Here is a 13,794-nt window from a genome sequence, read left to right on the forward strand (position 1 = left end):
AAATGCTTTCCTTTGTAAGAGTTGCCATGGTTACAGTGTCTCTTCACAGCAGTAGAACAGTGACTAAGACAGTATACATTCTAAAGACTTACAACTTCAAACTTTAAAAACATCTTTGGTGCTTTTCCATAAAATATTTAAAACAAATCACAATGGACATTTATTCCTCAAATAGTTTCCTCATTTTTTTTGAGTCTTGGTTAGCTCTGGGAAATTTTTGGTTACATTTTCATTTATTTCTTTAAACCCTAAAAATACTTCAATTTTGATGGTGTATGAATTCAATCTAACATTTACTGAGTTTAACTAGGCATGAACACAGAGAAACATCAGTATAGCCTAGGTACTTACACTTTCCAAGTCAGAGCCAAGCAAAGACCTCGTGCCTAAGTCCAGCTCCTGCAACTGAAGCTGTGCGACCTCGAGTTCAAGGGACAGAGTCTTGGTCTGCTGCTTCTCTTCTAACAACTTGGACTCCATTTCCAAAGTGACACTTGTTAGCTTCTGCTGCCATTGCCCCTTTTCTGACAAATACTGCTTCCTGAGGCAGCTTAGCTCTTTCCTCTCACAACTCAGTAACTGCTCAAGCTCTTCAATTTCTTTAGTTTTTGTAATCCTTTGGCTCTCAATTTTCTCTTCTAGATTCTTGAGGGACTGCAAGTACATCTGACACAGGATTTCAAGTTCTTCAACAGTCCTCACAGAGGTAGGCGGGCTTTCTTTTTCAGTTGGATTCTCCTCCTGCAGACTGCTATAAGACACATCCACATCACTAGGATTTGCTGAAGCATTCCCTTCTAGACTTAGATTAGATGTGTCTCCAGTTTGCTCTAAAACATCTTTGTAAAAGGAAGTTTCTCCCAAATTTGTCAAAGATGGGCTGTCTGTCCCACAGAATGACAGTGGCAGAATATGCTCATCCTCAGCTCCAGGCTCCTTCTCCTTTACCAAATCACCCTGCAAGGTTCTCAGACTCATTGACAAGACAGAATTTTCAGCTTTTAATGTGTCAACATAGGAACGCAGTGCTGACATCTTAGAGCTCACCTCACAGTGCTGATCATGTAAAATTTTGTGTTCACTTTGTAAACAGGAGAATTTCTCCTGTAATTCAGCAAAGTGCACTCGGACCTCTTTGTTAGACAAGGCCATTTGTTCACAGAAATTGCTGCTGTCCAAAGGAGTCAAGAACATAGATGTGTGGTTTGGTTTATCATGAAACTCAACGTCTGAGGTGTCTTTCATCAGCTCACTCTGGGTCAGAGCACTCTCATGGTTGAGCATTTTCATTTCATTCACTAGCTTCTCGACCTCGGCCGTCATTTGACTAGTTGCTGTGATACACTCTGATCGGGAGTCATTCAGCTCAGACTCTAGTTGTAATTTTTCAACTCTCAGTACTTCACACATTTTCCCTAGCTCAGTCAGTTTGTTCATTGCTGTCTGTAGAGAGCACTGTAAGTGCGCATTCTCATTTTGACTTGTTGACAACTCCTGGAGCATTGACACATACTTTTCTTCTGCTATTTCACAGTCTTTAAGCCCAATCCTTGCCTGTGACCGAGTGACCTGTGAATTCTTGCTTTCTAGCACTTCTCTAAGTGTCTGTAATTCCTGATGCAGGCTGTTCTTCTCCTCCTCACTTTGGTCAAGCTTTACTTCCATATTTCTTAACAAAGCTTCTAGTTGTACCAACTGTGCCTTATAATTGTCTAGAGAAACGTCTTTAGTGTCAATATCCATCTGATACTGGGAACTACTCTTACTTATCTCATCTTCTGTTACTTGCACAGGGTTCTCAACCGGCTCTGCTTCAAGATAACAATCATGTTTGATCTGTGTTAACTCCATCAGTTGTTCATTCTCATGTGTTAAGTTGCTAACTTCCTTTTGCTTCTCATTTTGCTCTTCCTTTAAAGTCAAGCTTTCTTGTCTTAAGCTTTCAGTCTCATTCATGGAATGCTTTTTAGTGGTTGTAATCTCAGATCTCACAGTTTGTTGCTCTATCTCCAACTCTAGCATTAATTTCCCATTTTGTTCTTCAGTGAAAGCTAATTTTGTTAAGAATTCTTGCTGTTCCTTTGCAAATGTTTCCTTTAATTGCTCCAATTCATTTTTTCTATTCTCACAAAGAGCAGTGCACTCACTGAGCATGCATTCTAACTTAGCATTGTTTTCTTGTGCTGTTTTGTAGTTTCCCCTGAGCTCTTCCAACACAGCTTCTGTCTCTTCACACCGTTGTAATAGTTGAAGTCTTTCTTGTCTGTACTGCCCAGACAACTCTGCAATGCTTCTCTCTTGTTCTGCTATACAGCTTGTAATCGTCTCATGCTTTTGGAGTAAATTCATCTTCTCCTGCTCTAAGGCCTCATTAACTTCCTTGAGAGCCCCATTTGCTTGGGTTAACTCTTCAATGTCTTTTTTACTTAATGAGATGATAGAATTCATTTCCTCCTTCTCTGAGCTCAGAGTGTCAGATAAAAGCTGTAGCTCCTTCAGAGTACTTTCAAGAAGACAGTTATTCTTATTTAACTTTTGAACCTCAGATTGCTGGGCTTCTAATTTTTCTTTCAAAAGCTGTAATTCTTTTTCCTTAGTCTCAAGGGTTGCTAAAGTTTCAGCAACAACATTCTGATGAACTGCAGCATCTTCCTGCAATTTAACAATACATTGATTTGTTTCAGCCACAAAATTCTGATGAATCTGTTCTGTGTTAATGAGGTTTTCTTCTATTTCCCCTTTGATTTGTAGCAATTCTTCACACCGCTTTTGCAAATCTAAGTTCATCTGGTTTTGAAACTCCAAGGAACTTTCAAGTGAAGTGACTCTATTTTGTAAGACAGCTACATTTTCTGAACTTTGGTCCCCATCCACAGAGCAGTTACTCCTTTCTGAATATATGCTTCCTTTTTCCCCCATTAGATTTGCTAAGGAATCACTCACTGCAGGCTGCTGTTCAAAAGCCAAAGAGCCTCTCTGATTATCCTCGGAATTTCTCTGATTATCCTCATTTGTCACCAGAGAAGATCCTCTGGACTTGAGCAAATCCCTCAGTGACTCATATTCCATATGCAAGTCTTGGTACTGCTGGTCTTTGGTCACTACTTCAGATGACAGTATCTGAAGCTTACATTCCAAACTTTCAACTTGCCCAGTGAGCTTATTTGCTTTCAAGCACATATTCTCTATTTCCTTCTGATGCTTCTCGTCTGAAGATTCAGATTTCTGCTGCAGTTCCAAGAAGGCTTGTTTCTGTGACTTGATCTCCACCATCTTGCTGTCTAACATACTATGGAGGTTTTTAATCTCTACAGTAAGGCTTTCTCTTTCCATCTCCAGTGTTCTTACTCTCTCGTGACTTATTTGTTGTGTCTTAAGGCTGGACTCTAAGTGGTTGATTTTACCCAATAAGATTTCTTTTTCTGATTCTACCTGATTTATGAGTTTTTCACTTTCACTTTTGCAACAAGAAATCTGATTATTCTCTTCTTTCAATTCTTCACATTCTTTCTTTTTTAATTCCAAAGCACTCAGCAAAGTTTCAAACTCCTTCTCTATCTTACTTAACTTATTATTCAGTTGTTCAATGTGATGCTCCCTTTTCTTCAAGAGATCTTGAGAACAGTCTCGCTGTCCTTCCAGATCAGCTAAGGCAAGCTTCAGTTTCTCTAAAGTTAGTGAATTTTCTTGCTGATTTAGTTTTTCCTGAAGATCTCGTAACATGATTTCCTGAGAGATATTCTTAGCTATTTAAACAAACAAATGAACACAAAGTTGTCAGTGTTTTTAACAAATACCTGTTTCATAAAAATTTTATACTCTGGCATTAGGGTGTAATTCAGTAGGAAAGAAGTTGCCTAACATGTCTAGTCTATGAATTCTGTAAATAAAATATAATTTTAAACTCTTAAAAAAAGAGGAAAGTATTAAAATTAATAGGCTGTCACATACTGAAAAACTTGACATTTATGCTGGAGTCTTTGAAAGTAATTCACCTAATAATAATCTTAGGTTTTTATATGTTTATATAAAGACAGAGGGAAAAAAATGGCCATTTTACTATCATAATGTAACTGATAACATCTCAAGTAGCTTCATAAAAATGATGTATAAAACAAGGAAATATAGAGTATTTAGTTTATTCCATTTTAAAAAACTCTATGTTGAGTATTGTGGGAAAAAAAATGTTATCCACATTTCAACCCCTTCTTAGTAAGTGTAGTGAAAGGATTTGAGATTCATGTGGAAGCTACAATCACCACCATATTTCTGTCCTACTGATAGCCTTCCCTACTTCGCAATATTTGCACTAAGCAGTGATAAAAAGATTTAGTAATAAGACAGAATAATTGAAAGCTTCGACAGTAAATAATACAAACTAGTGTAATACAATGTAATACTAAATGAAAAACTATACTTATTCTGATCTACTAATTTTAAACCTATGCAATGTAAGCTGAAGGCTTGTGACACAGCACTTTTTTTTTTGTAAGATTTATTATATGTGAGTACACTGCAGCTGTCTTCAGACACCACAGAAAAGGGCATCAGAACTCATTACAGATGGTTATGAACCACCATGTGGTTGCTAGGATTTGAACTCAGGACCTTTGGAAGAGCAGTCAGTGCTCTTAACCACTGAGCCATCTCTCCAGCCCCCAACACAGCACCTTTGAGATACTTTATAGTACTCTGCATTTGTGGGTCTCACACAATCACACTTTTGATCAACCCTGAAAAATGACCCAGTCATAACTCATCCTTAGTTTTCCTTAAGAAAGCTGAAGACTGGAACTTCTTGCACCTGCTGTAGAAAAGGGAAAGCAGTCTCGGGGATTCAGTTCTAGCTACTCAGGAAACTGAGGCAGGAGGATTACTTATGCCCAACCTTTAATAAAACCCAGTCTAAAATAAACAAAGAGAGAATAAAAATAAAAAATAAAAAATAAAAACCACAGAAGTGTCACAAATTCAGGTCAATAGGTTAGAAATAAAATCTTCATGAACATATCTCAGGTTAAAAATATTGTATAAAAGATGCTTCAAATGAATGTGAAAATATGGATTAATCAGCTATATACAACCTTATTTGGCTATAAACCCAGGAAATAAAGTCATTCAGTCAATTATTAAAATACAGTTATTAAGGGGCTGGAAAACATGCATTTAATGTAGGTTTTTTTCCATTTCTGAGTGAACAGTAATCTGGATGCCGTGAACGCACCTGAGACGACATAAAGGACCTGACTCTAGGGTGACCGAGCACTGCTGATACAGCACTGTGTGGGAAATGGTCACCCTGCAGTGCCAAATGAGTGAAAACCATGCACTGTAAGATTCCGTGTGCTCTTAATTTATCAACCCCTGGGGCATATTGGGATAAATATAGAAAAGGACACAACATTTGTTTGATAGATGGATACTATAATCCATCTTTCCTCATGGGAATAAGACATAATAATAGAATTCTGGGCTGCTGAGTTGGGTCAGTGGGTAAAAAGGGGTTTAGAGTCAAGCCTGATGCCCTAAATTTGACTTCCAAGAGCTGTATAGTGAAAGGAGAGTTCTGTCATCAGGTTGCCCTCTGACTTATACACACACACACCATGGCATATGCGCACATAGACAACTCTAATGATACTGCACTCACCTCTCATTTCTTCTGCAAAATTCTGGCTCTGACTCAAACACATTTTGACTTTACCAAGTTCTTCCTCCAGGTGGCAGACTTCTCTGGTCCTTTGCTCAGACTGACTTCTAATGAGACTGTTTTCCTTCTTCATTTCCTAAAAACATAGTTTGGTATAATCTAAACAAATGCTCAAGGGAGTCACAATTTCTGCCTTAATAAAGGTCCTTCACAGATCTGTCTGTATCTCAGTCAGCAATCAACTTTCCTTTCCAATATCTAATTAAAGTATCATGTTATTTGAATCAAATTACGTCATAAAACAGACATCAAATCTAAGAATTATCTTATACCTTCAGGAAATATGCTTTTTCAAACTTTCTGGTTGTTAAAGAGTTAGCTCAGAAGAAAAAGCCTATGTTTAAGTGTATAAGATAATTAAAGACAAGAGTTTCAGACTCCTATCAAGGCATATTAGTCAAAAATAGCTTTGCAAAAAAAAAAAGCTACAGAACAAATTTTTGCTTTTCATTGCAAAATCAGTAGTATAAGGTTTACTATCACAAGAGTGCCCTTATAGATGAATTTTCCTTCAATAAATGCTTTCACCAAATAGCATACCGTGGTCATATATATATATATATATATATATATATACTAGAATGTATACTATGAAAAATGCATATACAAATAAAATAGCATCTCAGCCCTCAGCCCAATTAGCCTCCACGGTGTAAGACGTGGTCCTAATCACTCAGTACACATCTAACAGAGCTGACTGATAAAAGACACTGAATAATCTATGTGACATCAAAAGCTAGCTCAGAATTCATCTTGGATAGGGGAGCCTGAGCATTCACAGGTTCATTGGGTCCATGATTAAATATTCATACACACAGGGATGTGTACAGCAAAGTTACATACATACACACATGCATACATGCATACATACATACATAAAAGTGCAATTTCATCCCACGATGTTAGGAATTCTTAAGCTAAATGACACAAATGTACACACCAAATAAAAACATTACTCTTCCTTAACAACCTAAGACTGATACATTAAAAAACACTCCAGTCACACTTAAACTTGTTTCCTTTAGGTTTTTTTCTCTAATATTGTACTCTTTATTAGTATGTGCATCCATGCATACATTCACTGGAGAAGCAGGGCATGCTACAGCACTTATATGGACAAGAGGACAACTTGAAGTAGTCAGTTTTTTCATTCTACCATGTGTGTTGGTTGTAGGTATTGAACTGAGGGGTTTGAGTTTGGCACACTAATTTATGTAGACCAGGCTGACCTCACACTTGATACCTACCTGCTTCTGTCTCCTGAACACTGGGATTAAAGGCACCCCTTGAAACTTTTAATATTTTAATAGCTGAAAGGCACATCCACCTATAATGCACCCTACCCTCAAGAATTGGCATATCACCACTAACTGAGACAACTTAAGAATATTTTACATCTTTTGGAATGAAAGAAACCCGTAAGGCATTTTTTTTTTAATTACATTTCAAAAATACCCTTCTGAGAAGTAGGAAGATATTTTTTGAATCTTAAAGAAACAATTAAGACCCATCCTCCAAAACCTTACTGCACTGTTAGAAAACAGATGGCCCTGGCGATGCTATATTGGAAGGCTGCCTTCAATTATCAGTCTGGTTACTACCAGCAGATGGGTACCCATGTAACAAAGCCAAATTCAAGAAGAGGGAGAATCTGGCTACTAGAAGTACTTGCAAACTTTCTGGCAGCTGCTGTGTTCATGTATATACATTCATTCCATCATTAAAATGAGACAGAGCCTGTTGTCAGTATTACATTCTTGTCTCCTGTGTTCTGATCCTGTCTTGCTTACACTAGGAAATTGACTATGGAATTAAGATCTCAATGAGCACTAAAGGACAGCTACAAAAGCTCTTAAGATAGAGAAGGTAACCTGAATACTAGTCAGTAGTCAAGCTTGCAAGGAAAATATGAAGGTGAAACAATGTAACTGATTAAAATTAGCATTAATAAACTACAGGAATGTAATCACTTGTTTGTTCTTCAAACTAAGAATAATCACCCATCTAATGAGATCACAGATGTAAAAGATAGAACACTTTAAGTGCTTTGACACGTGTAATGGGGCATTGCTATTAGTATTTCTTCCCCAAATGTAATAGCTGCAAGATCATCAGAGCTGAATCATGGATTGATTTACTATTTTTACAATCAAATCAAATCTGGGCCTTGAAAAGGAAGCTGGGAAGAGAGTGCATGATAAACAAAGTGCACCTCCACAGGGGATGAGGATGGGGCCTTGGATGGGGCACGTACCACAAAGGGGAGGGGTGCTTGTTATGTCTACATGCTTACTGGTTTCTCTGTGTCTTAGTCCATAACTGCAGACATTTAAGAAAACAGCAAGCTCAATGAAAAGATTAGGGTGTTTTTCTCCATTCTGGCATCAGCTTTGTAAATATTGGTTCCTAACGAAGGAATGTTCAGCCAATCCTGGGACCCAGCAGGCTTATAATGCTATGACTGCAACCAACCCAAGAATTTTAAGAGGCCAGAATTTAGAAAATGAACATCTGAAAATGGATGCACAGGCTGCCATCCATCAGCAATTAGTTTTCTATGAGGCTACAGCCACTTAAGTCTTGATTGGGTAGCTCATTAGCAACAATGAGTTAAGCATACAAGGGTATATTCTCCTAGGCATCGCTTCTGTCCTCACGTGATTTGCAAAACTGGGCAATACTCTGGAAAACAGCAATCTCTATCCCACAAGCCAGCACTAGAGCTTAGCAAGCAATCCCACCCAGAGCAACTTGGTTTAGGAGCAGCAAGGGATGCATCACTTCCTAGGGCCAGGCGAAACAAAGTGCAGTTGGAGTGTGCATTTCATGATCCCATCCATGAGAACAGCTCAATATGTCCCCTGCTGGGGAGGCTATCTATGCGGCAATGGAATGGATGCAAAGATGTGCTTTCTCCCTTCTACTGCCATTCTTGCCTGCCAGACCACATTCCTTAGAGGACCTGATACAATACAGATCCGCACGCCTAAAAAGGTCCCCAAGCAAGCATTTCCTCATCCTGCCTATCAATGATGGCATTTCACTGCCAAAGCCCAGTGCGATGGAAGCCGGCACTCGAAGCCGGGTGAGCAGCTTATCTAATCCCCACATCGCTTGATACTAAATGTTAACTTTACCCTTGATTGGGCCATTAAATCACATTTCCAGCCCTGATAATTTCTAATTGTGAGAAGCATATTAGTTTACTAAACACAGTCAAGGAAAATTTCAGTACAACTGTCACTTCATTTCAGCATCCAAAACCTATAAGCACACTGTGCTTACTTATAATTAGATACAGAAACATGAAAGTTCTCAAATGCACTGTCTCCTGACCATGACTCTTCTGCCTGACCCATAACTGCAGATAACTTTAACATCAAAGGTCAGTGATATTTGTAAAACATAAACAGCAGGCACATCCTGGACCTCCGTGGTTTATTGGACACTTACGTGCTGGGCCCTGGGCCACATACTTTATTTGAAAAAAAATGGACTTAATCATGAATAGTCTTGAAATGGAAGTCTATTATTTGCATCTGTATGGAGACTAAGAAGGGATCTCCCCAAGGTAACACAGTAGACGGTCTACATCCAGATTGTTCCCACTGGAGTCACCACTACTATAATCCCCAGCTACATCAGCACTCCTGCTGACACTTCTCTAGTTCCAACCCCAGTTCCAAGCACAAGAGCCAGGGAAGCCCTTTCAACTCTTATTGTTTTATCCCAAAAGAATATCCACAGGCTGACATAAACATAAATTAAGATGAATAGTAAATTTATATCTCGGCCCTGTGCTGAGCGCTTTCCACACATGACTATGTTCATTTGAACAGGTTAGGCATGTAATGCAGAGCAGCCTGGAATTAGAGAGCACCATAGCCCAGGGCGACTCCATGGGGATAGAGTAAGTCTTCAGGAACACCTGCAAGACAATGTCCAGACTATCAAGATGCCCCAGCAAGTCATGTCAAAGGTGTTTAGACTCTGAGCCAGATGAGAGTTCTACAAAATGTTTGAACGGGCAGCCAGTCAAGTCGCAGGAGAGTTCCTGGCTAAAAGGGAAGCTCACAGAGGGAAGAGCTTCATGCCAGTCTGCCTGTGGAAATGTTCGCAGAAGCATCTGTTGGTTGGTCCCCACTGGCCAAAAGGCAAACATTTGTTTTGCTGCAATAAACATGGACTGGAAATGTTTGCAGATGAACCCATCACAGGATTTGACTGAATGTTTTCCACTTGGAGTGCAGGAGTTGAATGCCCCCACCGCATCTCCAGCCGACTTCCCACTTTGTGGCTAGTTGATTTAATAACTTCCTCTTTCCTAGGACAGGTGTTCACATTTAATGAAATACCGTGGGGCAAATAGACTTAGACTCCATCACCTAGATAAGGAACTGTTGTTGCAGATAAAATTATTTTTCTTTCATCATTAGCAGGCTAAAAAGTGATGATAAAACAGTTCAGTAGTGGGAAAACATTTTCCTGTGATACCTAAGAAGCCATCTCTACTGCTCCTCTGTCTTTTGTTAATTTGTGGCTCTAGTCAAATCCATCCATCAGCCATTTCTAAATGCTTCTTAATTAAGTCCTTTAAAACAAACTCCAGGCTACCAAGGGAGTTCAGAGAAGCCAAACTGACACATGTAGGAATAAAAGAATCCTCAGAAGCCGGGCGGTGGTGGCGCATGCCTGTAATCCCAGCACTCTGGGAGGCAGAGGCAGGCGGATTTCTGAGTTCGAGGCCAGCCTGGTCTACAGAGTGAGTTCCGGAGAGCCAGGGCAATGCAGAGAAACCTTGTCTTGAAAAACCAAATTCAAAAAAGAAAAAAAAAAAAAGAATCCTCAAAACACTGACAGCCGTGCCCTCACCCACTGCCTGGCAGGACAGGCATCTCTACAGGCAACACTGAACAGGATGCTGCACACTGGACCCTAAGATCAATGCTCATTTCTAAAGAATAAATCCATTTATAATTACATCATTTATTTATTTTTGACAGTGCCAGAGACTAAAGTTATTTCTTCAAGTCTGATTTTCATGGGGTTAATACTGTGTAATTCCAAATTAATCCTTGAAAAAGGTTTTTCACACCTCAGCATTGTAGAGATAAGGAAGGTTCCATACTAGCCAGGGACACACAATCAGAGTATATGTATCTAAAAACAAAAGGAGCACACATGTGCCACCACAGGCCTGGGGTCCCAGACCAGACAGAAAGGAGCAGTGGGATCTGGAATGTAAGGCCTATGTTAGCTGCTTAAGTAAGCTTTAGACTATTCTAGACAACCGAGACTCTGCTAAATAAATAAGAAAGTAGAAAGGTAAATTAAATAATAATCCACATTAACGGTTTTATTTACTCCCTTTAAATTCTATGGACCCTAAGATTCTTTCCTTTTTTCATAATTCCACCTCTCAAGCAGTCTAAAATAATCTTTAACACAGTGATTCTCAACCTTCCCAATGCTGTGACCCTTTACTATAGTTCATGTTGTGGTGGACCCTCAAACAAAATTACTTTTGTTGCACTTCATAACTGTACTTTTGCTGCTCTTATGAGTCATAATGTAAACATCTGATAAGCAGAATCTAATATTCTAGCCCTGTGAAGGAGTCATTTGACCCCTGAAAAGGTCTTGACCCACAGATTAATAACTGCTACTTCACAACTTGTGATTATAGAACTAGCAGCGAGATAGCTCAGAGGTTCAGAGAAACAGCTGCTGTTCTTGCTGAGGACACAGAGGCTTTCACAACCACTCTTCTGGCCTCTCTGGACAGCAAGCATATATGTGGTGCACAGACAATACATACATATAAAGAAAAAATTTTAAAACTTGGTTATATATTCTTTTTTTGTAGAATTTTTTATATTGGATATTTTATGTTGGATATTGGATATTGAACATTTATTTCAAATGCTATCCCCGTTCCTGGTCGCCCTTCTCCCCCTCCCACCTCCCCACCCCCCTAACCCCCCCCCAAAACCTCCTATCCCATCCCCCCTTCTCTGTGGGTATTTCCCCTACACTGAGGCATCAAGCCTTCACAGGACCAAGGGCCTCCCCTCCCACTGATGCCAGACAAGGCCATCCTCTGCTACATGTGCAGCTGGAGCCATGGATCCCTCCATGTGTACTCTTTGGTTGGTGATTTAGTCCCTGGGAGCTCTGGGGGACTGGTTGGATTATACATTCTTAATTCTTCATGCTAAATGCATAAGTAACCATTTCAAAAGAAAAAAAGAAAAATAAGGACATTAAACATATATAAAACACTTATATTAACATTTAGAAAAGAAAAAAATGTATGGTACTAATAAAGTACTGACAAATTAAAATACTGAGTCCCTTTTTGGAGCAGGGAGATGACTCAGTGTACAAAGATGCTATCTTGAGTTTGACCCTGGAAATCCACATAAGGATGAAGAGAGACCAATGTCTACAAGTTGTTCTCTGACCTCCATGAGCATGCTGTGGTGCACGCTCACACACACATAGAGTTTTTCCAAGAAACACATTCTCTTTTGACCCTGTGTGGGATCTGTTTCTTGACCCTCCTTGCTCACGTACCTCGCTGCTTCTCCTCAGCTCATTCTCTGTGATCTGACTGGCCTGAAGAGCTTGTTCTGCTCTGCTCAACTTGTGCCTTATTTCTTCCAAACTCCTTTCTAGCTGCTGCTTCACTGATGTGACCTACAAAAGAGAAAAAATAACCAAGTTCTAAATGTACAGTCTCTGCAAATAACCACCCATTCTTAAAGAACAAGAAAAACAAAAATCTGAGATGAGAGGAGAGGCAGACAGACAAATTGAGAGAAAACAGCTATGATTATCCCCTCACTATACAGAATGCTGTGGGATTTGTCTATAATCTATGTACATCTTCCTGTGAATTTTGCATCATCTCTATCTATACTACCCATGAGTGCTATGCAAGTAGTTACTTTATTAAGGAAAATAACAAGAAAGACTCCATATGTTTAGGATCCACATTCAGGAATGCTAAGTGCAGAAGTGCAGGCCTCCCTGTCCGTGAGCAAATGTTTAGCAGCCCGAGAGGTAGTATTGTAATCAAGGCCTGAGCTGAGAGCCAGGGGCCACATGGCAAAAGTGAAGCAAGTCAGGGACGACAGGAGATGAACTTCCCAGGGAATTAGGGAAGGCACCTGAGTCTGCCACCCAAGCAAGATTTGGCCTAGTGGTGGGGCAGTTAAGTGACGACACAGATGTGAGCAAAGGAGCTATGAGAGAGAGCTGACTTCCCTGATATCTTTGCTCTGGTTACTGACTAAAAACAGACTGTTAAGAAACAAGCACAGATGTGAGAGGCAGGCAGGAAGGTGACGTGGCAACTGAGAATGGTGACTGGGACTGGGATGTCGCAGTGAACATGGTTAAAGCAGCTGTATTCAGCATCATGTATTAACACTGACAAAAAGTCAGATTTCTTCTTATCTTGGAGGAAGGGCACATGGGAAAGTTTCTGGGGTGGATGACAAAATTAGTCCCCGATAGGTAATAGTGACATGCTATAAAATCTGTAGGAGCCAGAGGGTGGAGATGGCCAGAGAAAAGCATGTCCTTCTGGACATGACAGGACACTTGCAGTCATGAGTCTACAGCAGCTGCAGTTGTATATGTGTGTTCAAAACCTGCATGAGATCAGGTTAGGCAGCACTCCAGCATGGGCCGGGGAGAGGAGAAAACTACCTCCGATTCCTTTTGTTTGTTTTTTTTTGGTTTTTTTTTTGTTTTTTTTCGAGACAGGGTTTCTCTGTGTAGCCCTGACTGTCCTGGAACTCACTCTGTAGACCAGGCTGGCCGCAAACTCAGAAATCCACCTGCCTCTGCCTCCCAAGTGCTGGGATTAAAGGCGTGCGCCACCACTGCCCGGCCTCTACCTCCCATTCCTAACTGAGGAGCAATGGACAACTGATGGCCGCTGAGGAGGAACAGTGTTCTTCAAGGGTATGGCCCCTGGCAGGGCAACTCTGCCTCACCGAATGCCCCATACCCATGAGCACATTAACAGTACAAACTGGACTCAAGAGTTATAAAAACAAAACAGGACATGGAGT

General features: G+C 40.0%; 1 protein-coding gene across 2 annotated transcripts in view; it reads right to left on the minus strand.

The window, feature by feature from the left end:
• The window catches only part of Cenpf (centromere protein F), a 42,868-nt gene that overhangs the window by 14,268 nt on the left and 14,806 nt on the right, over window positions 1-13,794 (minus strand). For both annotated transcript variants that reach the window (XM_052199812.1, XM_052199813.1), the window contains 3 exons: window positions 12,287-12,409; window positions 5,651-5,786; window positions 352-3,746 (listed from right to left, as the gene is read on the minus strand). In XM_052199812.1, the coding sequence (XP_052055772.1) occupies window positions 352-3,746; window positions 5,651-5,786; window positions 12,287-12,409 (3,654 nt within the window). The remainder of the gene's footprint in view (window positions 1-351; window positions 3,747-5,650; window positions 5,787-12,286; window positions 12,410-13,794) is intronic.

Source organism: Apodemus sylvaticus, chromosome 12, assembly GCF_947179515.1.
Source record: "Apodemus sylvaticus chromosome 12, mApoSyl1.1, whole genome shotgun sequence".
Taxonomy (NCBI): domain Eukaryota; kingdom Metazoa; phylum Chordata; class Mammalia; order Rodentia; family Muridae; genus Apodemus; species Apodemus sylvaticus.